This window comes from Ischnura elegans, chromosome 11 (genome assembly GCF_921293095.1).
Source record: "Ischnura elegans chromosome 11, ioIscEleg1.1, whole genome shotgun sequence".
In the NCBI taxonomy this organism is placed as follows: domain Eukaryota; kingdom Metazoa; phylum Arthropoda; class Insecta; order Odonata; family Coenagrionidae; genus Ischnura; species Ischnura elegans.
In genome coordinates, this window is record NC_060256.1 from 47,122,210 (window position 1) to 47,146,853 (window position 24,644).

The window sequence follows — 24,644 nt, forward strand, 5'->3', positions numbered from 1 at the left end:
TAAATTTGTTGTACAGGTTAATATTTTTCTACTAAAAGGAATATCCAAGGGAGTGCGTGTCCGCTGTGCCCCGCTGGCTACGCCACTGACCTCTTTAGATATCAGCTAAACATTATCCATAACGAACGCTTCCTTTTTCATCGCAGATGACTCGTATGGATTACGGCGATGCATGGGAAGGAGGAAGAACACATCATTCCCGCACCCATTGCCGTAACCACAACATACCATCCACGGAGGAAAGGAACCAGTACCAACGCAGAACTGTATGTCTGGGAGGAATGGTAGCTGCCGAAACCCAGCCGCGAGGAAGACAGCGGAGAGGTACAGCAGACATGGCTGCCGATCTCCAAGAGTACGAAGAAATACAACGCGAATTGAAAATTCTGGAGAAGAAGAGGAAATCTATGATAAGGTCATACAATGAAGGGCTGCAGAAACTAAGGAACCCAAATGTTCCACTCCAAAGTGTATGGATGCCACTTCGCACCGAAGTGGATGACATCACGCGCGAGATAAATGTGATAAAATTACAACTATCTCAAATGGATAAATATTATGGAATGGATATTATAAAAGATATTCACTCTCGTCAACCTGTGAGACAATATTACTAGTTTCACTGTCATTATGTAAAAATAGGTGATCAAGTTCTAAATTATATTCCTTTACTCTTAGCAAAATCAAAAATTTTAGTTGTCACGCATCCTGATCATACCGTGGCATAAAAAATTTTGTGAGAGCAATAGGTCATTCATGATGAACTCTACTAGCTCAAGAAGTATTTTTCTAACGCTTTCATTTCGCTGATTTTTAAATTTGGTGTGCTAATGTGATTTTTCCCTCCATGGCCATATTGTTCTGGATATCATGATGCATGTCACCATAGGCATCGTCACAATATCACCACGGCATGCCAAATACCAAATTATATTTCATTGGATGTTGCTTGGGAAGCATTAAAATTTGATGAAGTGGTTGGCTATCTAATTGCATTGCATTATTATATGTTACCCTTATTCTCCCATTCATCTCCATAGATTATACATTCCTCTGAATTTTATCATTTTCAATGACATCTGGTGCGCGTTATTTTTTTTAGTGGCCTAGAGCTCTCTGTTAATTGTTTTTCCAGTTTTTAAGTATTCAGTTATTGCCACTTCAAATCTTTATCCACGCTAAATTAAGCCAGAATGGCGCGACCAATATTCATGTACTAGTTCAGGGATGCCGCAAATGACGACACAAATAGGGTGGTTTCCTATTATTTTTTTATTGCCTAAATCGAAAGATTATTGCTCCTGGAGTACGTAGTTCACGCTTTTAGATTTTTAAATGACGATATCTATTTTTCGCGATCAAATGAAAAGTGAAAATTTTCAAGCGCGCGAAAACGCGACGCGTAAGTATGAATGTCGGGAAATCTCTCCGTGTGACGTATTTTCTGGTTCCCGCTGCCGCCTTGTGAGGTGACCTTGAGGCGAGTTGAGCGCTGATACGACGCAGGCTGCTAGCGGGTAGCTGATTACCCTGCTGGCTGGTAGCGCTTGGCTTAAATAAGGATTATTAATACCTTATCAAATGAAGAAAACTTTCCGACCTTAGCCAGTTTTAATAGGTGATTATTAATACATGTTTCCCTGAGCTCTGCGCCTCATGCATGCATTGGTAACCTCAGACGTGTATAACTCCTATCTACTCGTATAGAAACTAGGTCCCTGTGACGTCACGTGGAGTGGCATCGCATGGGCGCCAATCTGGCCCTTTTCAAATGAGGATAAAAATGGAACAATGCCATTCGTCTAAACCGGTATTTCTAAAACCAAATAATTTGTATATTATGAATACAGTAATGGTGGGTAACGAATCGCAATCAATAACTTTCGTTTTATTTGATGAAGGAAACTACCCTATTATGGCTCTCGGACGTAATAATTTTCAGAGATGATCATAGTCCCTATTTCCATCATTTTTTTTCCATTGAGTTTGCCATCATTGGACACTTACGTGGAATAAGCAGAAGCCAATCAAAGCTCGAGAACAAATGCATTTTCGTGACATTATTGAGCTTTTTGAGGACGACCTAAGGATGTATTAAGAAGGTCTTACGCGACATGATGGTTTACGCAATATTTTCCCCAAGGGGTTTGCATAGAGGAGGCTCAATTACATTCCATTGAAGGGTGATTTCTGTTGCCACCGTGAACGCATTTTAATCTCGAAAATGAAAAGGAGACTTCGTTGATTTGTCGTACGATATGTTTGGAACCTTACGGGTCATTATCAAGTAAGATACTTGAATATAACCTCTATGTTTCGAAACATGTCGTACGGACGAAATAAATCAGTGGAAATCAACGAAGTCTCCTTTTCATTTTCGAGTATTAACTTCCACATAGTTGAGCCTAATACCATTGAACGCATTTTAATCTGTTTTCAAAAATTTCCGCAGCGCTGTGGTGAGTGTAACGCCATTCTCTTTCATCCAAAATTTTGCAGTACAAAGTTTGTCATTGCGAGGAACAGCATGGAAAAATAACGAATTTGACAGATCGCATAATCATGGGCGTACCCAGCGAGGCCCGGGAGGGGGCAACTGGGCCATTTCATCTCAAATCAGGCAGATAGTGCAAAATAATGTCAGGTGACCAACATCGGTTTCTCTGAAATTTATATATGTGAAAGTAGCATCCTTATGATGAATAATGATAACTTTATCTCAGCTCAGAACTGAACCGTTGTTGCAGTCCTTTGAACATTGCAGTGTCAGGCCTCAGAGTAAAAAATGAAAAATCACATAAATGCTCATAACTAAGGAACCATGGCCCGTAAAGTAGTGGTTATTGTTTCACTTTAAAGAGAATTCATTAATGCAATGTTCAAAGGACGGCAACTTCATGACGGTTCAGTTCTGAGCTGAGATAAAGTCATCATTATTCATCATAAGGATACTGCTTTCACATTTATATAAATTTCAGAGAAATCGGTGATGGTCACCCGACATGATTTTAGCACTATCTGCCTGATTTGAGATGAAATCCCCCAGCTGTCCTTCCTCTGTAAGCAAAACTAAATTTATTTCAAAACGAAATTTTTTGAACAAATTTTCTCAAGGAAATCCGAGAAAAGTGATAAAAGCATGTAATTAAAATAAAAATATTTTTCCGAGCAAATTTAAAAGCTTATCAAGCGCTGTTATAATTTTCCAAATATTTTTGTTTCATAATCTTTTCTGAGTTACGACCTGAACGACCACGGCATGGCCCCCTCTAGTTTTGATCCTGGGTACTCTCTTGCACATCATTCTGCGTATAAATCTCGGTTAATACCCCAAATTACATCTTATATCCCCGCGAAAGTCGGATCAATTCGTCCGTCAGCGACGCGAGTGGCGACTTTTTTAAACCCATTTAAATGCGCGATGGGCTATTGACGATAGCTATCACTCAATAGCCCTGAAGACTATGGCCGAGTCGGACATCGAAACGTCGCACAGTGGGCTAGAATCGAAAAAAGCTGGCTAAAACCTCAAAAACGATTTTTTTGAGCTAGGAAGTTGAAACTTCGCATACGTATTCTCAAATAAATTGTGCATGACTTTCAAGATTATTTCTTTCCTGCGTTTTCACCTTAACAGTATATGTAAGGTCAAAGTTGAACAAATTTAGCGAAAAACGAACAACTTCGATTTTTTCTGAAAATTGCCAACTTTATCCTCGTGCAGTGGTTTTATGAATAGTTTTATGGACAAAACTGCTATACCATCTTAATTGACACTTCTTTGTCTTTAATTTGAGGGGTTTTTAAAGATTTTGTTTCATCAATAACCATAGATATATAACGAAATGGCGGAGCCTGTTTTCAGACCATTTTTTTACATAAACATAGAGAAAAAGTAAATATTATAATCTACTTACACTAAGTAACTTACGTCGTTCTTTGAAGCTTCTATATTGTGAATCTAAAGTCAAACCTTGCACCAACTTGCAACCGCGAATTTTAAATCGTTTTTTCGAGCGTGCGGACGACTGCGGTTCTGGCCGGCGGCGGCGGAGATTACGGCGACGCGGCAAGCGCGTGGATGCAATATGGTCTCATTCACTTTTATATCTGGATAATAGATATAATAGTGGCAGAAAATAATCACCAGAAAGAAAAATTAATAAATATTGCTAGGAATGACTCTTATTATGCAATCGCTTGGCACTGCAAGAGGTGCACTGAAAGGTGGCACTTGGCACTGCAAGAGGTGAACTTCTTTCTTTGAGTGCATTCCATATACTACTATGGAAACAATAACTCTTTTTATAGCCAACAGCCGTCGATGATTCATGCACTTCCTAACCTCCCATACATATTTGAGGGCCTGCTGAAAACGGTGGTTTTACAGTATTTTCGAAGTGCGGATTCCTTCGACCTTGTTTTAGGTATGGCATCCTTCTAGCTGTAGAAGATTTGAAAGGCATATTACTTACATCGGATAATGTATTCTTTCAAAGAAATGCAGCTAATTTTAATTCATTTGTTACGCTCAAATTAAAGTATTGATTTAAATCTCTTAATTATATATCACAGTTATTGTTCTTGATTAACTGCGACAAAATCGTTATTTCTAAGAAATATTTTACCGTACAAACAATACATAAATAAAAATAACACAATTTATACTTTTCCCGACTATTATACTGGAATTAGCACTTTCAGTAATAAAAAGGTACTGTTTTTCGAGGTACAAGCGTTTCACTTCGTACGTTTTAGTTATCAGAAAAATGGATGATAACGTTGTCGCTCGTTCGAATAGTACACCTGAAATTCATCTACACGTACATAATACCCCGCAAGCCGCCAAAAAGGCGTGCGGCAGCGGGGGTGTTAGGACACCAAAAATTGATGCCACGATCTCTCATGGAATTTGTTAAAGACAAATTATTGCTATACGTCGGCGGCAAATCGAGATGTAAAATAAACTTGTAATACTGGAGGATAACGATCGTAAGCTGTGCAGTTGAATTTTGCTATGCCGTATTAGCGGAGAAGGTAGTCCTTAGGACTACCTTCTCCGCTGCTAAGAGATTCGTACCGTAGAACGGATATATCCGTTCTACGGTACGAATTCACAGCAAAACAGTCTGTACACAATCCACATGTGAGATCGCGAATCGGTTCCGCTGCCAACACACACACAAGCTACAACCTATTTCAATAATATAGGTAAATCCATAAACAATATACTAGCATATACCATAAAAATAAAGTGGGAAATAGGCAAATACTCTCAAACAGACCCTCCCATTCCCATTACATAAATCCACACAAGGGACACCCAAGTTTTAAACTGGCTGCAATAGAAAGTATAATCACAAAAAATCAGAATGCAATATACTCTACTTAAACCAACTGAATTGTAACCCATGTCTTAATCCCTCACTCTTCCATGAAGTCCACTATGTATATCAATACCTCCACTGAAAAAACACTCAACAATCGCCCACCAAATCAAATCCGCTCATCTAGTAGCCCAACAATACGAATCCGCTCAGCTGGCAGTGTCCGGAGCATAAACGCTCATCTCCTATTCTCCAAGCTTGGAGGTGAGCGTTTACGCTCCAGATACTACAAGCTGAGTGGATTCGAATTGTTGGGCTACTAGATGAGCGGATTTGACTCGGTGGGCGATTGCTGAGCGTTTTTGCGGTGGAGGTATCAATATGATGTACACTAATTCAGCACTTTGTTGTTTCCAATAGTTCGATGGTATGTTGGCATGATGTGTTACTAAATTAATGTCTTGATGAACTGTAGTTTGTAACTTGAACACAATATTCTGCATTAATCCTGTTAAAAACCATTGATAATGTTGTTTGTTCACTATTTTTCTGTTTGAATACTCCTGTGTCTTGTTTTTGAGGTTTAAGAACTATGGTCGTCATATCGCAAATTGTTCATTTATGGAATTGTATTGTTTTCCGTCAGCCATATTATATCTTTTCTGTAAAATGGTGTGTTGCTGTTAAATAACTAAAAATACTAGTTTTTAAAATCCTTACAAAAAAATACAAAAATAACATGATGAACTAAAATAATTAAGGTTTCCCAAGTGAATAGTTATTTTTCAGCTTTAATTTCTTATCCAAAAAACATAACTTCATGCTGATTCCACATCTCAAGCACAGTTTAAAGACAGGATTTTGATATTGAAAAAAATGACTGGTTTTGTACAAATGAATGAACAATGTAATAAAGTTTATTCACAGGTTGCAATGCTTTTGGAACAATGATGACATTCATCAAACAGAATACATTTACAAATGGATGCTATGGTACACATTCCATAAAAATTTTCAACCACATTAGGAATAAAAATAAACCATGAGAAATGCAACATTGAGAACACACTTTGAAAGGTGTCTTATCACATTTGATACATCCAGGCACTCAGAATAAGATTTGCCATCCCATCATGTGACAAGATAGTTAAATATTCACCTATCTACTAGCATATTTTTTTCAGTTGTGCATGGAAGGAAGGGATAACACACAACGATCCATCCTAAACCAGCATTTAGTTTGAAGGGGTGAAACAGCCCTAAAACAATATATAGACCATACCTTTTCATACAGGCCCAGTTCTACAAGCAAGCACCATTCATTCATAACTTTCAACATGACAAACAATGGCTTTAATTTTTTTGACTTACAAACACATCCATAAATAGGGTTTAAAATTGACCTTGACTGGCAGGAAAATCCCTAATTTTCCAGTTCTACCCTTTGAATTCCTTGGCATTGAGATTACCTTCATCACTTAACAATATGAAACTACATAGGCTGTTAGTTATGGTGCCAATTGAGAGCATAGGATGATACCATATTTTCTGCCTTGATCATCCAATGCTTTCCACTGGACTACCTGAATAAGCCTAGATTAGCCAAAGCTGCACAAGCCTTTGACAATAGTGAAAAAAACATTCCATTAAAATTTTTTACAATGCATATAATAATGAGTTTAAATGATCAGTTTCCTTTGAAATCAAGACACTATAGCTAACCTTCAAAAGCTCATATTTAAAATAAGACAGAAAAGAAAATACTTTTTCTCCATCATAAAATTCCATAGTGAAGTAATTAATTCTTACAGATGATAGAAACAACAAATCAGCTACCATCTTGACACAAACATATTGAATATCACTTCCAAGTATGACATGTACCGAAAATTTAATTGCCTTTTACATGACATATTACATTCCAATAGACTACACATTGTCTTATCTTTTCAAGAACACCATTATATATTTGAATAACAGTCTGAGAGGTTCTATGCATACAAAACTACATCAATTAACATTAAGGCACTTCGTATAATACAATATTTTTCTCTTGTTTAGAGAATATATCCTTTCCTTGAAAAGTAAAACTTGAGTCAATGTACATTTCAAAAGATATTGGTGCACCAGAGCTGAAACTTGAATTTATGAATTTTTATATCAACAGAAATATAGCTTCTATTCATACAGGTCTATTCCAGCATTAAACAGAAAAATAACATGAGAGGTACCGAGGGAAGATTCCGATGAATAATGAATACAATATTATTTACATGGATTGAACCCATTTTATAAAAATAACCTAAATGTGTTAAGTAACTCAATTCGTTAGTTAACTCAAGCATTAGTTTCTTGTTTTGAATAATAGCAACAAAAAATAATATTAAAACTTAAATAATTGGTTTAACATTACACCTGGGCTGAGAATTCAGAGATGGCACAATAAAAATGGCCTGAAATGGGCAGGGCAATATCATTTTGCATTACCTTTGTTATTTTCTGTTTGCTACAACAAGTGTTGAGGAAAGAGTACGTGTAGCTCAAAAATATGAGATTAGAGCAGTGAAAATATAATTTGTGTGAATTTCCATCTCTTGAAAAATAATAGCCCTACATTTAAAGCCCTGAATCAAGAGCAGCTGTAACAGTGCCAAAGAAATATCATTGTAGTACAACAGTATATTCACTGAGAACCTTCATTTTGATTTTGAATTGAGAGAATTATTATTAGAATTTTACTTAGTGCACAAAAACTTTTTTTTAAATAGTGTCACAGAAAATAATCATAAGCTTTAACTACATGGTTGGGTGATACGCAAAATAAACTGGTGTCTTTTAAATATGGAGAACATTAACGTTTAAGTAAATAATTTATGCTTGAAATGTATTCACAATTCCTAGTCATTTGTGAATGTGAGAAAATACAAGCAGCATCAGATCAGTAAATACATTTAATTAAGGTGAAAAAATTGCAAAGTAAATATCAGTACAAATTAATTAGTACAATGAGACCAAATTTGGGGCAACATTTGCCATTATTCCATCATCAATGGGATTGAGTTAATCTGTGGTATCTGCACCCACAAGAGATTACTCCCACCATGGAAGAATATGGAAAACTCACTGGAATATCAATTGCATTTGACTAGTGCGTGGAAAATCTATTATTTGAAGTTCACCACACATTAGGGCTCATATATATATTTGAAAAATTGGATTAAAATACAGGAATAGTATGTAAAAAAGCATCCTAAGATCAAACAAACAATTATAGAAATACAAGCTTAATACATATTTCAATGACTTAACAGGAATATTCTAATAAATTTTCTTAAGAGAAACAAATATTGGTTCAATGTCACTCGGACAACTTCAAAATGGAATGAACACACATTTAGTTCTAAAGAAATGGTTTACAGTGATGTTTGCTGATAATAAAAAAGTTGATGATGGAAGAGGAATCAAAAGTGTACCAAAACTATACTTACAATGATAATCACATGGAAAAGTTGAGCACATGTGGTGATTATTGTCATTAACCATGCTCCTAATTCATATTTTAGGTTTCTTACTAGCTTTTGTAAAAAGTTAAAGATATACAGCCTTCAAATCCAAATGAAAGGATAAGATTATGTCTTGTTTGAGTTATCTTCAAATATCCATCTCTAAAACATTTTCTTGCCATGAGAGCAATCTAAAAGATCCAGCATTTTTATAAACAGATTCAAGTCACTTTGAACAGGAAATGATACACAACCCATAGTATTACATGAAATAAATACATTTATATCAGCCGAAGCATATTCAGCTTGGAAATGAACATGTATCACAGGTACCAAACTCAAAACCAAGGCACAGGTAGAGAAAAATAAAATCATAATTAAATAAATCTTTACAAAACAGTTCTCGGAGTAAAATTAAAACTGCAAGGAATTTGTGATGATTTTGTGTATGTTGCTTAAAAATAATGATTCCTAATAATTTTGAAATGATATTTTTGTAATAATAATCTTTGACATGGAAAAATAAAAACACAACACATAGGTCCTAGTAGTAGTAGGTTTCCGATACAATGGAAAAATATTTCTCACCATCTCACATACTTTTAGCGGAAGGTTTATAAAATAAGATAAATCTATGCATAACTACTGTTTTCTTTGTATCCATGAGAAACAATATAGGAAATATTCAAAACTATGCATACATTACATATATAAATGCCACTTAGCTAAAACTAACGTACGCAGCAACTATTCACCAACTACCAGCAAACACATAAGGAAACACCGATGAATTATGATGAACGCCTAGGCTAAAATGAGTTAGTTTATAGGTAAAATATCATCACTGTCAGGAGCATTCTAATGGCATTCAAATAAAATAAAAAAAACAAATCCACACCATAACAATTATAATCCTCAGAGACTCTTCATATGTACCATGCTTCCAAATTTTATAGATGCAGTTCCTGTTCCATATTACGTTGCTGTGTGTGATCAACAGAAGAGTATTAAGACATTCCAAAACTGTTCTCTGCATTTTTCATCATTCAAATTATCAAAAACTCCTAATACTTTGTCCTGACAGTAATTACAAATTTAGGTGCAGGTAGTAATTAACTCATCCATCCTTGAAGAATTTCAAGACTGTGTTCCCAAGAACCTTCAAGCTGAGATTAATAAAAAAATATTAGCCAATAGCAGGGACTTTGGATCTTAAGAAGGGACAAGACATGTTTTTTCAAGATACACGGCAAGGAAAGTAAAAAAAAATTGTGTCCTATAAATCACAAGAATGTATTATACAAGAGCCTTGATAAATGCAAAACATAATTTTTAAATACAGCATGACAGCTGCCTTAACCAGAGGCAGTGATGAGCTTGGTAAAAATCTTATTTCCGTCTAAACATCAGTCAAAATTAATAAAAAAACACCCCCACAGTCAGATTTGGAAAATTAGGAACAAAGCTTCATATAAATTGCTATTACCCAAAGCTATAAAATAGATCAATCTTCCATTTGAATAATTTTACAATACCATTAATTTATTTCTGCAGACATTATCACCTAAAATTCAGGTAAGTACATTTTCCATTTTCAGAGGCAAGATAAGTTATAATCATCCTCCATCACAAATTGTTAATGATAGTGTCAACTATAAAATTAAAAGATTTGCCTCCAATAAAAGTTGACCATTGTACCCAGAATAATTGATATAACTAAATGACCTCATCACAAGCTTCAGAACCAAAATAATACAGTCTACTTCATTTCTCTTCCCCAACAACTCACATATTTGTATGCGAAATTTAAGGAGTAAATTCAAATGCAGACACTTTTAAGATATAAGAAGAGCATAGAGACATAGAGTAAGATCAGATGCTTTCCATTAATGTCAGCTGTTCTATGCCTTATCTGTTCTTCTAGCAGGTCATATTTTTTGTTCTAGGTGAAGCTTCAAACAACTTCACTACACAACTTTGTTAACAACAAGTTTTCAACAACTGTACACAGGGCAAGAGAGTAATGTTATCAAAAATTCGCATCTCTGATATCTACTACCCTGTTGTTAACTCTACCACTTATCTGCCCTAAGAACACTTCCAGAATTGAGGACAGATATAGTAAGTCTGAACACATTCCCTTTCCAATGGAAGAAACCCCTCAAAACAAAACTACAAACAGCTACTATTGGAACACCTGAACTCACCCCAGTGAACACAAAGGTGTATTCCACCATAGAGCTGCCATGAAGTGCTAGATGAAGATTTATTTCTGAGAAGACATAACTTAATTCAATGACCTTGAAAAGAACTGCTATTGACCAATCACTTCATCATTCTGAGTTCTTTTACTCTAGACCCAAAGAGTTAGTCACAAAATTAAAATACTTTTAAAGAAAGATGGAGCAATGACACTATAAGTTATAGATAAAATATATTTTAATACTCTAAATATCTTAACTAGGAACTCAAAAACATACTTCCAGCGACCCAGTCCTGACAGTCTTTTCACAATTCTAACAACCACACAATTGACTGAGTCACACATTTAGATGTAGAACTGGTAGTACATGCATGAATGAATAAAATAATTAGTGGTATTGATTTAAAAGTACAACACCAAACCCTGTGAAGCATAAATTATTACAAAAAGAAGAGACATCCGTCATGTTTTTCCATTTCTCAGTAACAGCCGATTTCAGCAGATGAGGTCGCTCCATGACATTACCAGCATTGCTCATGGTCCGGAGATCAGAGACTGCGTCTCCAAGTAAAAAAATACCCGACAGAGCTTCAACTTTTGACACTGAGATCAAGAGCTGTCTTGACTGGGTAAAGGTTTCAACACCACAGCCAGAGAAGCATTGAAAATAAGTTAGTTTGACTTCCCTAAAGAGTTGAACTGGAAATACTTCTTCCTCAGCAAGAACCTGAGGAAGTGGTAGGCTCACCCTGTCCCATACTTTCCGCTATCAAAAATGCTGACACGGAAGAAAGACGAAAACTCAAAAAGGGCAAGCCTGGATGGGTTTTCTCGACAGACAAAGAGTGGACAGCTTTCAATTTGACAGCAGACAGATAAGAGGTGTCTGAGGTAAACCTGTGAAGAGGAAAGAGAATATATATGTATATATAAGTGCTTTCACAATGGTAGTGTGGATACACCACATGGATACTAATGTACAATAATAATAATAATATATTTATTTCACCGTTGGCATATACATGCATGGTTTCGTCAAAAGCATGCAGATGGGACAAAGACATAAGTTACAATGTTTCAGGTACATATACAACGATATACCACATAATTCCTTAATTGTTTAGTTTGAATTTAAATTTTTAAAGCAATATACAAAGACACACCAAAATTATTTAACAAAAGTATAATCATTTAAAAAGTCTTTTACATCATAATAACATTTATGAATTAGTAACTCTTTGACTCTCCTTTTGAACGCATCAGGAGAGTTAATAGCTAGAATGCTGTTAGGTAGTTTATTGTAAAGTTTTGAGGCCGAGTAGTGAGCTCCTTTTGCAAATAGGGAATATGAATGCTGACTAGTGTGTATGTTATTTTTGGAGCGGGTGGAGTTAATAAATGACTCAAATACAACTTGCTGCATTGAAAAAGAGACCTCAGATGGGATCAATCATTCCACATTGCTTTGATGAGATTTTGTCTCCCATTTCATTTCCCCCATAATCTGCAACATTGATAAATGGGAGTAGGGATGAGTCGATTCCACTTTTTTTCGATTCCTATTTCAATCCCGATTCCTTCAAATCGATTCCCGATTCTCGATTCCGATTCCATCGATTCTAATTCCTTCTAACTGGTGGGATTTTGATTTATCGGTAGCATTGCTATCATTAAAATTTAAGAATTGAATGGAATAAAATAACTAGGGATGGACGGAACCAGGATTTTTGGAACCTGATCTTTCGAATCGGATATTTTCGATTCCAAATGCATTTTCAAATTCCTGCCATTAAACAAAGTCATCATTCAAGTTTATTCTGGGTACATACAATTAATAGAATGCTTTTTAGATTTTCGTACACATATTATTATTTTATGAATCAAAAATCATTTTTATAGGCTTTCAAGTTGTTTTTTTAAAATATCTATATGCCTCAAACTTATCGTCTATGCTCAAAACATACATCTTCCTGGAATTGATGGAATCGGAATCGACTTTAGGCGATCGATTCTCGATTCCGATTCCATGCCCGAGAATCGGTGGAATCGAGAATCGACATTTGGAATCGACTCATCCCTAAATGGGAGTATACTATAGTAGTCCTAAGAATGGAACCAAATTTGATATTTAATTAAAACAAAACTATGTCCAAACATTACCATTCCACAAAGACTATGTCCGAACAAATTTAAGGCAGCAAAGGCATCCATTCCAAACTTCCACTGACAAGGGAAGTCTCTTAATTGTCACCATCAGATCTCGTTCAAATTTTTCTAGGTGATAGAATACGGATACCCATGAAGTGTAGTTTTTGTTTCAGCCGCCAACGATCAATACTTTGGAGATATTAGCAACTGAATGTAATTGGGAAACATCGATATTTATGCAACACACAATTAGACAATACACCGGCAGTCCTCTTCATTCTAGCAGTGGAGTAAGTAAATATGTAAGTAAATTATTGTACTGCGGGTTGCGTTACTTTAAGGAGCAGTCCCCTCTCTGGATCCGCCACTGATATGTACCAATGGGTGTACACTTAGATCAAATTCCACTGACTTCTATTATTTTAGGTCAAGTGTGTCAAAAATAAAACCTATCAGGTTTTTGCTGCCTGGGGTTCCTATAAATTCCCTAAGTCTTCCAATGCTATGTTATTACTGCTCCACTAGAGTTAAGAGCTATTTAAGAAGGGAATATTAATACAGTAGATTCCAGTTAATTGGGACATATCGGGACTTGTGCACTTTGCCCCAATTAGGCGAACTATCCTGTATATGGGCATAAACAATCGTTGAAATTATAGAAAAAAGACTAAAGAATGTTAATATGTAATGCAATATAAGTTTATAAAACTATTAATTTGATTAATAAATCAGCGAGTTTAGCTGATTTATTATAATTTTTAAAAATTATAAAAATTTATGTAGTTAAAAATATTTTTCACAGCCTTGGGCGATGCTGAATGAATGTCTTTTATTAAGTCCTTTAAAGGAAAGTCCTATCCTCTTGCGGATAGTATAACAACAAGAGCTTTCAAAATAGGGCAAGAATAGGATCATTTGAGAAAATTAAGTGTAAATCAAAGGAGGAAAGTATAAAAAAATGGTGTTCTGAAAACAAAAAATTTTAATTTCGTCGCGAGTATAGAGTCTATGTCACCGACTCATGGCCCAATAAAGCGGCATGCTGTCCCAATTAAGCGGAGAATACTCTGGGATATTCCTCTATTGGGTTCTATTCTTCAAGATCTGCCCCAATTAAGTGGCTGCCCCAAGTAACCGGTGGACCCATTAAACAGAATCTACTGTATTATATTTGTAAGCGTTGGCAGCTGAAACAAAGATTACATATAATGGGTATCCATTTTCTGTCACCTAGCAAATTTAGAACGAGATGTCATGGTGACACTTGAGGGACTTCCCAAGTAAGCTGATCATTGAATTATCATTATCATCAACTCATCCATCAGATGCTACCAATCACTTTTTACTCAACCATTACTGAAAAAAACATACATAATTCTAGGGGAAGGTAACATCATGAATTATTGTGAGCAAAAGTGAACATTGAGGAAATTAAAGGAGCTTTACCTCCAGAAGTTTCCTCCGTGTTTTGGCCACAGATTCCAAATTCTTGCCAAATATTTTCCTGGGTGGAAAGGGTATTTTCTCCACCTGTATAAATCGCAAAAATATTAAATAATTAGAGAACAACTAGCCAGAACACATGCAAACAATATCTTGTTAAGGAAAAGAAGAAGAAGAAGCAAAAAACAATGCCATAGTTTAGATGGATCAAATACATAAAGAGATGACACAGTCATTCTTTTGAGCAATCATTGTATGCTACCTTAGAATAAAGATAATTCTCAAAAAAGATAGAGCACTGATCAACTACACATAAAACCAAGCAGTTAATTCAGCCAAGGCACGCAAATCCATTGGTGAATAGGGTAGTTTCCTTCATCAAAGAAAACAAAAGGCATTGATGGCGATTCGTTACCCACCATTAGTGTATTCATAATACACAAATTATTTGGTTTTTGAAATACCGGTTTAGACGAATGGCAAGGGTCAAATTTTATCCTCATTTGAAAAAGGCCAGATTGGCGCCCATGCGATTCCACTCCACGTGACGTCACAGGGACCTAGTTTTTACACGAGAGGATAGGAGTTATGCATCGTCAGAGGCTACCAATGCATGCATGAGTCACAGAGCTCAGGGAAACATGTCTTAATAATCACCTATTAAAACTGGCTAAGGTCGGAAAGTTTTCTTCGCTTGATAAGGTATTAATACTATTAATAAACCTTTTTTAAGCCATGCGCTACCAGACAGGAAGGTACTCAGCTACCCGTTAGCATCCTGCGTCCTATCAGCGCTCAGAGCCTCGATCAAGGTCACCTACCAGGCGGGAGGGGGAACCAGAAATGCGTCGTACGGACTTTTCCCTTCATTCCTACTTACGCGTCGCGTTTTCGCGCGCTTGAAATTTTTCACTTTTCATTTGATCGCGAAAAATAGATATCGTCATTTAAAAATCTAAAAGCGTGAAATACGTACTCCAGGAGTAATAATCTTTCGATTTAGGCAATAAAAAAATAATAGGAAACCACCCTATTGTCTATAAAATAAAATCTCTCACAATAGGGTAGTTTCCTTCATCAAAGAAAACAAAAGGCATTGATTGCGATTCGTTACCCAACACTAGTGTATTCATAATATACAGATTATTTGGTTTTAAAAATCCCAGTTTAGACAAATATTAATGGTCAATTTTAACCTCATTTGAAAAAGGCCAGATTGGCGCCCATGCAAATTCGATATGAGTAGATAAGAGTTTTACATTATCTGAGATTACCAATGCATGCATGAGGCACAGAGCTCAGGGAAGCATCTCTTAATAATCACTTATAAAAATTGCCTATGGTCGTAAAGTTTCCTTCGTTTGATAGGGTATTAATAATCCTTATTTTAGCCAAGCGCTACTAGCTAGCAGGGTACTCAGCTACCCGCTAGCAGCCTGCGTCGTATCAGCGCTCAAGCCTCCCTCAAGGTCACCTCACAGGGCAGCAGCGGGAACGAGAAATACGTCACACCGAGAAATTTCCCGGCATTCATATTTACCCGTCGCGTTTTCGCGCGCTTGAAAATTTTCACTTTTCATTTAATCACGAAAAATAGATATCGTCATTTAAAAATCTAAATGCATGAAATACGTACTCCAGGAGTAATAATCTTTCGATTTAGGCAATATAAAAATAATAGGAAACCACCCTATTGGCTAACATGCCCCACAGGCAATTGGGATATCCAGGTTCGTATCCCGGCTCAGTCAAATATTTTTTCATGGCAAACTTCATCCTTGGTGTATTTAACACAATAACAGTGCGAAGTTCACCTCGCATTAAAGGAAATCCATATAAACTTGCCTTGGATCCATATTTTGCTTTGAGGGACAGGTGCATTTGTCGGAACTGACGGTAGCGACGAAGGATAGTCCATGCCTCACCCTCCATTGAAACTCTGACTTCATACTCATAATGAGTGAAAGTACCAGAGCCTCGCAGGTGATATGATGGAATCTGCACCCATACACCACAACCAGAACCTGTTGGGTCAGCTTCATCTAAATAGAGAAATTGCACATGAGGAGAATAGGCCAAAATAATATGGAGTTCACTGGAATACAATTCTTAAAAATAAAAAAAGATATTGCATGACTTACCCATTGACATCGGAGTTAATAGTGATGAACTATAGGACATGGATCGTCCTAAATTCAGGTTACTATAAGACAGTCTGTGATGACCATGAAACTGAAAAAATGACATGCGCAATAATAAACAACTGATAGCTACGATAGCAGTGTAAAAAATAAAGGTACCTTTAATAGTCTTGCATTGAATTTGCTTAGTTTCTACAAATAAGCTCAATATACTTAAGCCTAGCAGTTGGATCTATAGCTTAAGGGTATGTAATAATCTTGCCATAGATATAATTACCATAACAAATGGATGTCATTTAGAATACTACTACTCAAAAATCAGGTCATTAACTACTCCATTGCAATGGCCATTTTCAGAAATTTACAATGAAGATAATTTTGGGAGCACACATGGTCAACGATTAGAAATGTTATGTGAAAAACTTCCTTTACAATGACAATCTTACTCTAATTAGAGTTATGTCTTGAAATTTTACATGAAGCAGAGTAACTTCTTTTACCATGTGCCGAACTAGTAATCCCCAACACAGAAAGATGTGTTGGAGACAGAAATAATAATATAAGCATCCACAATATTATACGAAAATATCAAAGCAGTAACCCAATCTTATGGAAAAAATCACCATCAATTGATACCTCCACTGCAAAAATGCTCAACAATCGCTCACCGAATCAAATCCGCTCATATAGTAGCCCAACAATACGAATCCGCTCAGCTGGCAGTGTCCGGAGCATAAACGCTCACCTCCAAGCTTGGAGAATAGGAGATGAGCTTTTATGCTACGGAAACTGCCAGCTGAGCAGATTCGTATTGTTGGGCTACTAGATGAGCAGATTTGTTTCGGTGGGCAATTGTTGAGCGTTTTTGCAGTGGAGATATCGCAATGCTTTCATGCCTACTTGGCAACAATAACTTCAATAATTAATTTTTGAAATTAATGATTATATTTGAACCTACTATTGGGTACAGCTTGTCCAGGAACAATGATTCAAATCATCATAATATGTCACTGTGAATCACTGAACCTCAAACTACAATTTTTTTTAATTATATGAATTAAAACTTAAAAAACAAATGAAACAGGCTAAAAATTTATTCCCTTAACTTTCATGCCTACCAGGCAACAACAAATTATATTATTTATTTTTGAAATTAATGATTATATTTGAACCTAACATTGGGTACAGTTTGTTCAGGAACAATAATTCAAATTATCATTATAACAAAAAAAACTGTGAATAACTGAAACTCAAACTACAATTTTTTTATTAAATGAATTAAAACTTAAAACACATATAAGAGGGTCTAATAATTTATTCCTTTAATCAAAGGTAACCTGATGAAAATTAGTAAATTTCAAGAGGGTTTTGAAAATGTATACAGGCTGGAGAAAAATTGCATAATGAAATTTTGAACTTGGATACCTGATGCTAGTAGGAACTAAAATTACTATAATGATGTATAGGTTGAAAACGCATAAATTTTTAAACTACAGACACTTATAGCTAAGAGCTCTGATTGGCCCCGAGTTTGCCCTGTTGTCAGATGCCTTGGATACATCACGATCTCCGGCAGGCAAAGCATTCAAAGTCGAGAGTTGACAAGAGCATGCTGAAACAGGGTAAACTCGCAGCCAATATGAGTGCATGGTGCAAAGTTTCTGTTGTTTCAAAATCGTGCATTTTTGACCTAAACATCATTAGTAATTTTGGTACTTACTGGCATCAGCTATCCAGGTTTAAAATTTCGTGACAATTTTTCTCTGCCTTGAATCTAGAGATCAAAGGCGTCTTGTGAATCTCAATGAAAACCACTTGGGAGCAGTGGCGCAGCAAGGGGGAGGTTTTGGGGTTTAAAGCCCCCCCCCCCCCCCCCCCCCCCAGAGCTCAGAGAATTTTTAAGTTTAATCCATTTTACTTAATTGGATTTATATTACTACTAGAACAGTGTAAGGATTAATCAAATATCCCTCAGAAAGCTGTAAGACTCACCATTTTGAACTGCTTATCTTAAACTTCCGCAATTTATTTATCTCGCACCTACCGCTTATCCTGGTGGGTATTCCATACCCCCACACACCCCTGGTTAGTTGCATCTAAACCCCCCCCCCCCAGCCTTAATTCCTAGCTGCGCCCCTGCTTGGGAGAACAAATTGCTATACATAAGGTTTTCCTGGAGCAGCGGTTCCCAATCTTTTTCTTTCCACAACCCATTTTAGCCCATACGTTTTAGCTGCGACCCCCTAAAAATGGTTGCCTAAGTACAAGTACATCCACCATATTATTTGTATATATCTCGCGACCCCCAGTTTGGGAACTGCTGTTGTAGAGGTTTCCAACAGACTTTCAGGAGGTCTCCAATGTGTCACAACAAAATGTGTTGGTTAGGATTTGTAAATGCTATGAACAGATTCTCAATATGATCTTTTAAGGTTTTGCAAAAGTCAATTCAGAGAGAAAACTCAATGAGGGTCTCTTAAACCACTAAATAAATGTCTTTCAGTGATCCCTGAGGTTTTCTATGTAAGCATTGCAACAGGGTTTAGAAATGATGTACAAAATCTTTACAGTCACCTTAATTTAGTTTTCAAGCAGATTTTAATTTTAAAAAATTATAATAAAACATAACCAAATTCTGTTCAAAACTCATAATTTTTGCCAGGGTAGTGATAAAAGAAAACTCTGACGACTACAGTGCCATTTTCCACCTTATGGTGAAGGAAGACAATTTTTTTTGTCCAAATTTCAGAACAATCATAATGTAATAATAAAGCCAAACTTACCGCTAATGTTCTATAGAGGTTGGGACTAGATGGAGATCTTGTGTGAGTCCTGAAAAAGTGAAATTAAATAAGAAAACTACATACGTACATACTCAATTTCAGAAATTTGATATAAGTTAAAAAATAAAAATATTTACAAAATAAAATTACATTAATGAGTAGCCTGAATTTTCATAAAATCATTTAAGAAAATAATTCATTTTAGAAAATTTATGTTGTAATTGAATGAAAAGTGAGATAAATTAATAATAATAGCATTCTTTATTCACAAAAATTTAAGGTTGAATTTTGTATGAGAGAAATGATTAACTTTGAATATTTCAGATTGCACTAAGGAATAACCACTAATGAATATATGAAAAGCAATTACCCTAGAAAATAAATGAAGAAATTGATGCATACCACTGATATGATATAGAAATATGTACTGATAGGATATAATCAGCGACTAGCCAATCTTTGTTTCATACAGCGGAAATACCAAAAATTAGACACTAAAATGTTTAAAAACCCCCCACATAGTTTAAGTCCCAATAAACCACAGGAGTTGAATTACCCTTAAAAAATTTTACTTTACGAATAATGATATTTAGAGGAGACAACACAATGCTGAAAACATTAGTGACATTATAGAAAGGTAGGTAGGAAATGATGGAGAGAGATCCTGAATTGTCATTCACCTTTTCAACAATATATACTGAAATTAATTGAAAACTTCTATAAACTTAAGTACATACACTAACATAACAGAATTAGGGAGAATGTGACAAAAAATTGAACTGGATCAATATGAGATACAGGTTTGAATGATATTTCATCTAATTGTCCATAAATTTATAAATTAAAACAGTTGAGACCAAATTCAGACAAACGTACTTCTGAAGCAAATTTCATCCAACATTCTCCCATTATAATGCTGCATAAAAAAATCAAGTAAACATACTCTGAAAAACTATTACGAGCGGACTGAGTGCCTGGCAGCCTAGCACCAAGATGGCATTCCCCATTGCAAACACAAGAGCACAGTGTTGAATTGCTGCAGTGGGTCCCATTGAATGCATATGAGGAATCATGCATACTATTCTGACGGCTCCTGCTATACATATTGCCCTCTTGGTCTTGGTGCCTGCTATTAGAAATAAGAAACACATGCACTTTATACATGATCATACAACCTGTGCAAGTTATAACGAGGACAGCAACGTTTAACAAAATAAATTTTCTAAGCCTTAAATAGTTGTTTTACACATCAAAATTTTAAGTTGCATTTTTCACATTTCAATATTTTACCAACACAGCTACAAATACAAGGTCAATAAAATAAGAAATAAGTTAATTGAATGGAGAAAACAAAATATAATTTTCTTTTATATCATCTTTCTCTAAATACATGTTCAGCAAAATGTTTCGGATGCTGCGACCATACTTCTTCAATACTCAGGCATCACATCTCGATACCTCCACTGCACAAATGCTCAACAATCACCCACCCAATCAAATCCACTCATCTACTAGCCTTATTAGTACTAGATTAGCAAATTTGATTCCGTGGGCGATTGTTGAGTGTTTGTGCAGTTGAGGTCCGATCTATAATATCCCTTGTAAATAATTACAAAAGTTGCACATACTATGACAAAAGCTGACTTTAATTCAAAGATATTTCATGCAAAAATTATAGTAATTTCTAAAGGCAACTATTATTGATATTTTCAATGCAAAAGTTAAGTAAGCTATACATAGATGCTTACTGCTTAGTGAAAAGAATAGAGGACTCACATTTTACTCTCTAGACTCAAAATTCATGTTACAATTGATGAAACAGAAAACTATAGATAATTATAGTGAATATACCAAATATTCATAATTTTGGGTTCCAAACTTAGTATGTCAATGCATTGTTAAATCAAAAGTAAATACCTTGATTTGGCTACAGAAAAAGAGGCCACTATGACTCCAATCCATTTCTTTCATTTCTCATAATAGTATGTACCAAGAACACCTCAGAAACAATGGCACTGAACAGTCCAAGGCAATTACAGATAAGTGTCAACTTATCAGTGACATACAAATAAGATTAAAACAAAGTCTAACATGGCAACAATGGCTACCCTACTCATGGCGACTAGAAAAGAGAGCAAGGCACTGATGCTGACAGGATGTGTGGATTTGCAGATGATTTTTAACAGCAGATTAGAATTCAATGATTAGAATTTTAATCTGCTAATGGGTTTGAGTGATGGTAAGGGTGGTAACTTAGCTAGACTATATTATTCAATGAGGTTAACTAAGGTTCTGATTAAATATCAAATAAGGTGTAATTCAATAACAATCTGGCATTACTAGGATAGGGAGCCAAAAGGTAAGAACGAAGGAAATTTATGCATACCAGGACAAGTAAGTACATGCAATATTTTATTCCTATAACATAAATTTAATGGTTTGGTGATTTTTATGGTAATTCTGAATTGCAAAATTAAAAAAAATCACCATGAAATAAAGGAATACTTTCTAATCACTCAAAAATGAAAAAATTAGCACAATGAAAACTATTGACGTTAATATAGGAGCAATATTTTTAGCAGTTATCTTTTTAAAGTGAATTAATAGCAAAATGATAGTAAGGAATTCCCCTACACTCGACCAAAATATTCATCGAATAATAGCATTAATTAAAGACATTAGCCATTTCCAAGGTGAAGGATAAAAAAATGCTGCACTTTTTGGCATTGAAAAACTTACTGAAGATGGGAATATTTAATCAGAGCATGAATCTTCAATCTTTTGAGTGCAGGAGGAATTGAAGCTACACCCCTTATACAGTAGCCATCTTGTAAATCACCATGCAAACATGATGATTGTTTACTTATGGGGATCATTGCAAAGCTATCAGTATTTTATTGAATACACTTTTGATTTTGTCGCAGAAGAATCAAAGATTCACCTGAGTCGGCCCATTAAAGAAGGACAAGCATGGAGAATATGTAAAAACAAAGACATGTGAGAATCGCACAAAGAAAAAAATTGAGGGAATCATCAGAAGCAGAAATTACGATGACTGGGCCTTGTCCAAAGAAGTGAAAGAACAATAATGAAAATGAAAAGTTTTAAAAAGGGAAACCAGAAGGTACAAGACCGGTAAGAAGACAGAATGTGCTGGAACAACTTAGCAAAGAAGGATATGAGCAAGATAGGAGCCCAGTTGGATACAGCAGGCGAATGTAGAATGTGGAGGTGCTTGGTATGATATGGTATTTGGAGGAGGCGACCGACAGCTGAGGTCATTTGCACCATGAGGGAAGGGTATGGAAGGAAGGGTGGAGAGAAACCCGGCGTCGGTATTAGCCAGCTCTTAACGAAAGGCGCCAAGGGGACCACGGCTTAACGTCCCATCTGACGGACGGAGTGTTGCGCTTGAAATGTCCTCCACACAACACTCAAGCAGGGATCAGGCAGTCTCTGAAAATTCTCTGCCACAGCCAGGATTTGAACCTGAGCCCGCCGGGTGGGAAGCCAACACTCTAGCCACCGCACCAACCCGATCCCCGAGGTGCTTGGTTGGTGAGGCCAAAGACTATCTACAACGGCCACAGCAGTGAGGAAGTAAGAGAAGAGCCAACCCCTGATTGTGCTTGTATGTACTCAACCTGTAATTGAACTTAATGTCTTGTGTATTTTGCTATTTTGTTTATGATATGTATGTTTGATACTTAGGCAATAAAAATAGTCTTTGGAAGTTTTCAAGTCTATTTTCCCAATCACCTGCTGGAGAGCAAGGAGAAAATATAGCAATGTGGTTGAATCATCTCAGTTTTAATGTTACATGGTGGGTGCTTACATGAAAATAAATAGTTATTTCTAATTACCGGCAAAGTATCACAAATAGGCAGGGTTCTTTCCAGAATCCACATAGTTTGGTCAAAAACATACAGATAGCAACATAGCCATTAAAAGGACAAGAAACTGAATCTCCCTAAACATCGCTCCTCTACTACCTATTTTTTGCTATGTTTTTGGTGAATTATATGTTAAAGTTGATGGCATTTTGCAGGGCAATTGACATGAATTAGCCAGAAATATCTCACACTTAGCTTTTAAATTTACGTAATTTTGCAGTCCATTAAGTGGCAAAAGACCAATCTGTGCTAGCTGGAACTTATGACATCAAGCATATTGCACCCTTCCTATGTGTTACGATTCTAATGACAATTGAAAGGAAATGATCCTGAAATAAGCAACCAAAAAAGGAAAAAAACTTACTTTTCTCTCATATGCGATGAAGCAAACTGTCTGCTAATGTTGGAATCACAGTCTTCCCTATTTCCTTCATGTCCCTGGCCACGGACTGGACTAGATGTAACAGGAGATTCTAGAGCAAACTCAAGCCGAACGTAATGCCGCTGAAGTTCTTGGAGGACCTTCAATTTAGCAAAAGGTATGCCATTAAATATCAGTGCCATATGGTATTAGGTAACACATAAAAGGTATTTATTTTAGCATGAGAGATCAGGGCATTTTTACACACAAGATAAATTTAAACAAAGTTCATTATTAAACAACCGTGAGGTACAGTGCATCACAATTCACACTGATACATTGCTATTTCCTGTCAAGCCCATTTCCAACTTTTACAGCGTTATACACACAATTGTCTTAGTTTGAAGAAAAGATGCTATTTTCGACATCCAGTTCTCCAACTTTCAGTTACGAAAGTATTTTTTTTTGCATTTATTGCAGTTACTACAAACGTCACAACTTAAAATACATAATAAATTGTGCAATCATTTGAAAGAGAGATTACTTCTTAATACTTTTTTCAACTACAACTAATTAAAAATTTCCTAATCATTATAAGAGCTTGTATTGAGAAGAAAAAATGACAAACATTTCTAATTTTCTCCATGCATATAAGTTAAAATTTGCAAATTTCAATTTGTTTTTTATAATAATCCTGTTTTGCATTAAAATGAACACAATCACAACATACAATGTTGCTATAAAAACTGTTTACAGGAAAATGCTTCCTATAGACTTTTACACAATTTATAGGCTTCCATAAGAGTTTGTTAACATACAACCTAGCAATTTAATATTAAATT

The 24,644-nt window shown here is 35.7% G+C and overlaps 1 protein-coding gene across 2 annotated transcripts in view; it reads right to left on the bottom strand.

Moving 5' to 3' along the window:
• Positions 1-6,226: 6,226 nt before the first annotated feature.
• LOC124167552 (kinesin-like protein Klp98A) overlaps positions 6,227-24,644 on the bottom strand; it is a 226,373-nt gene continuing 207,955 nt past the window's right edge. For both annotated transcript variants that reach the window (XM_046545515.1, XM_046545514.1), the window contains 7 exons: positions 23,806-23,963; positions 20,492-20,677; positions 19,549-19,597; positions 16,766-16,856; positions 16,470-16,666; positions 14,628-14,711; positions 6,227-11,930 (listed from right to left, as the gene is read on the bottom strand). In XM_046545515.1, the coding sequence (XP_046401471.1) occupies positions 11,778-11,930; positions 14,628-14,711; positions 16,470-16,666; positions 16,766-16,856; positions 19,549-19,597; positions 20,492-20,677; positions 23,806-23,963 (918 nt within the window). In that variant the 3' untranslated portion in view covers positions 6,227-11,777. The remainder of the gene's footprint in view (positions 11,931-14,627; positions 14,712-16,469; positions 16,667-16,765; positions 16,857-19,548; positions 19,598-20,491; positions 20,678-23,805; positions 23,964-24,644) is intronic.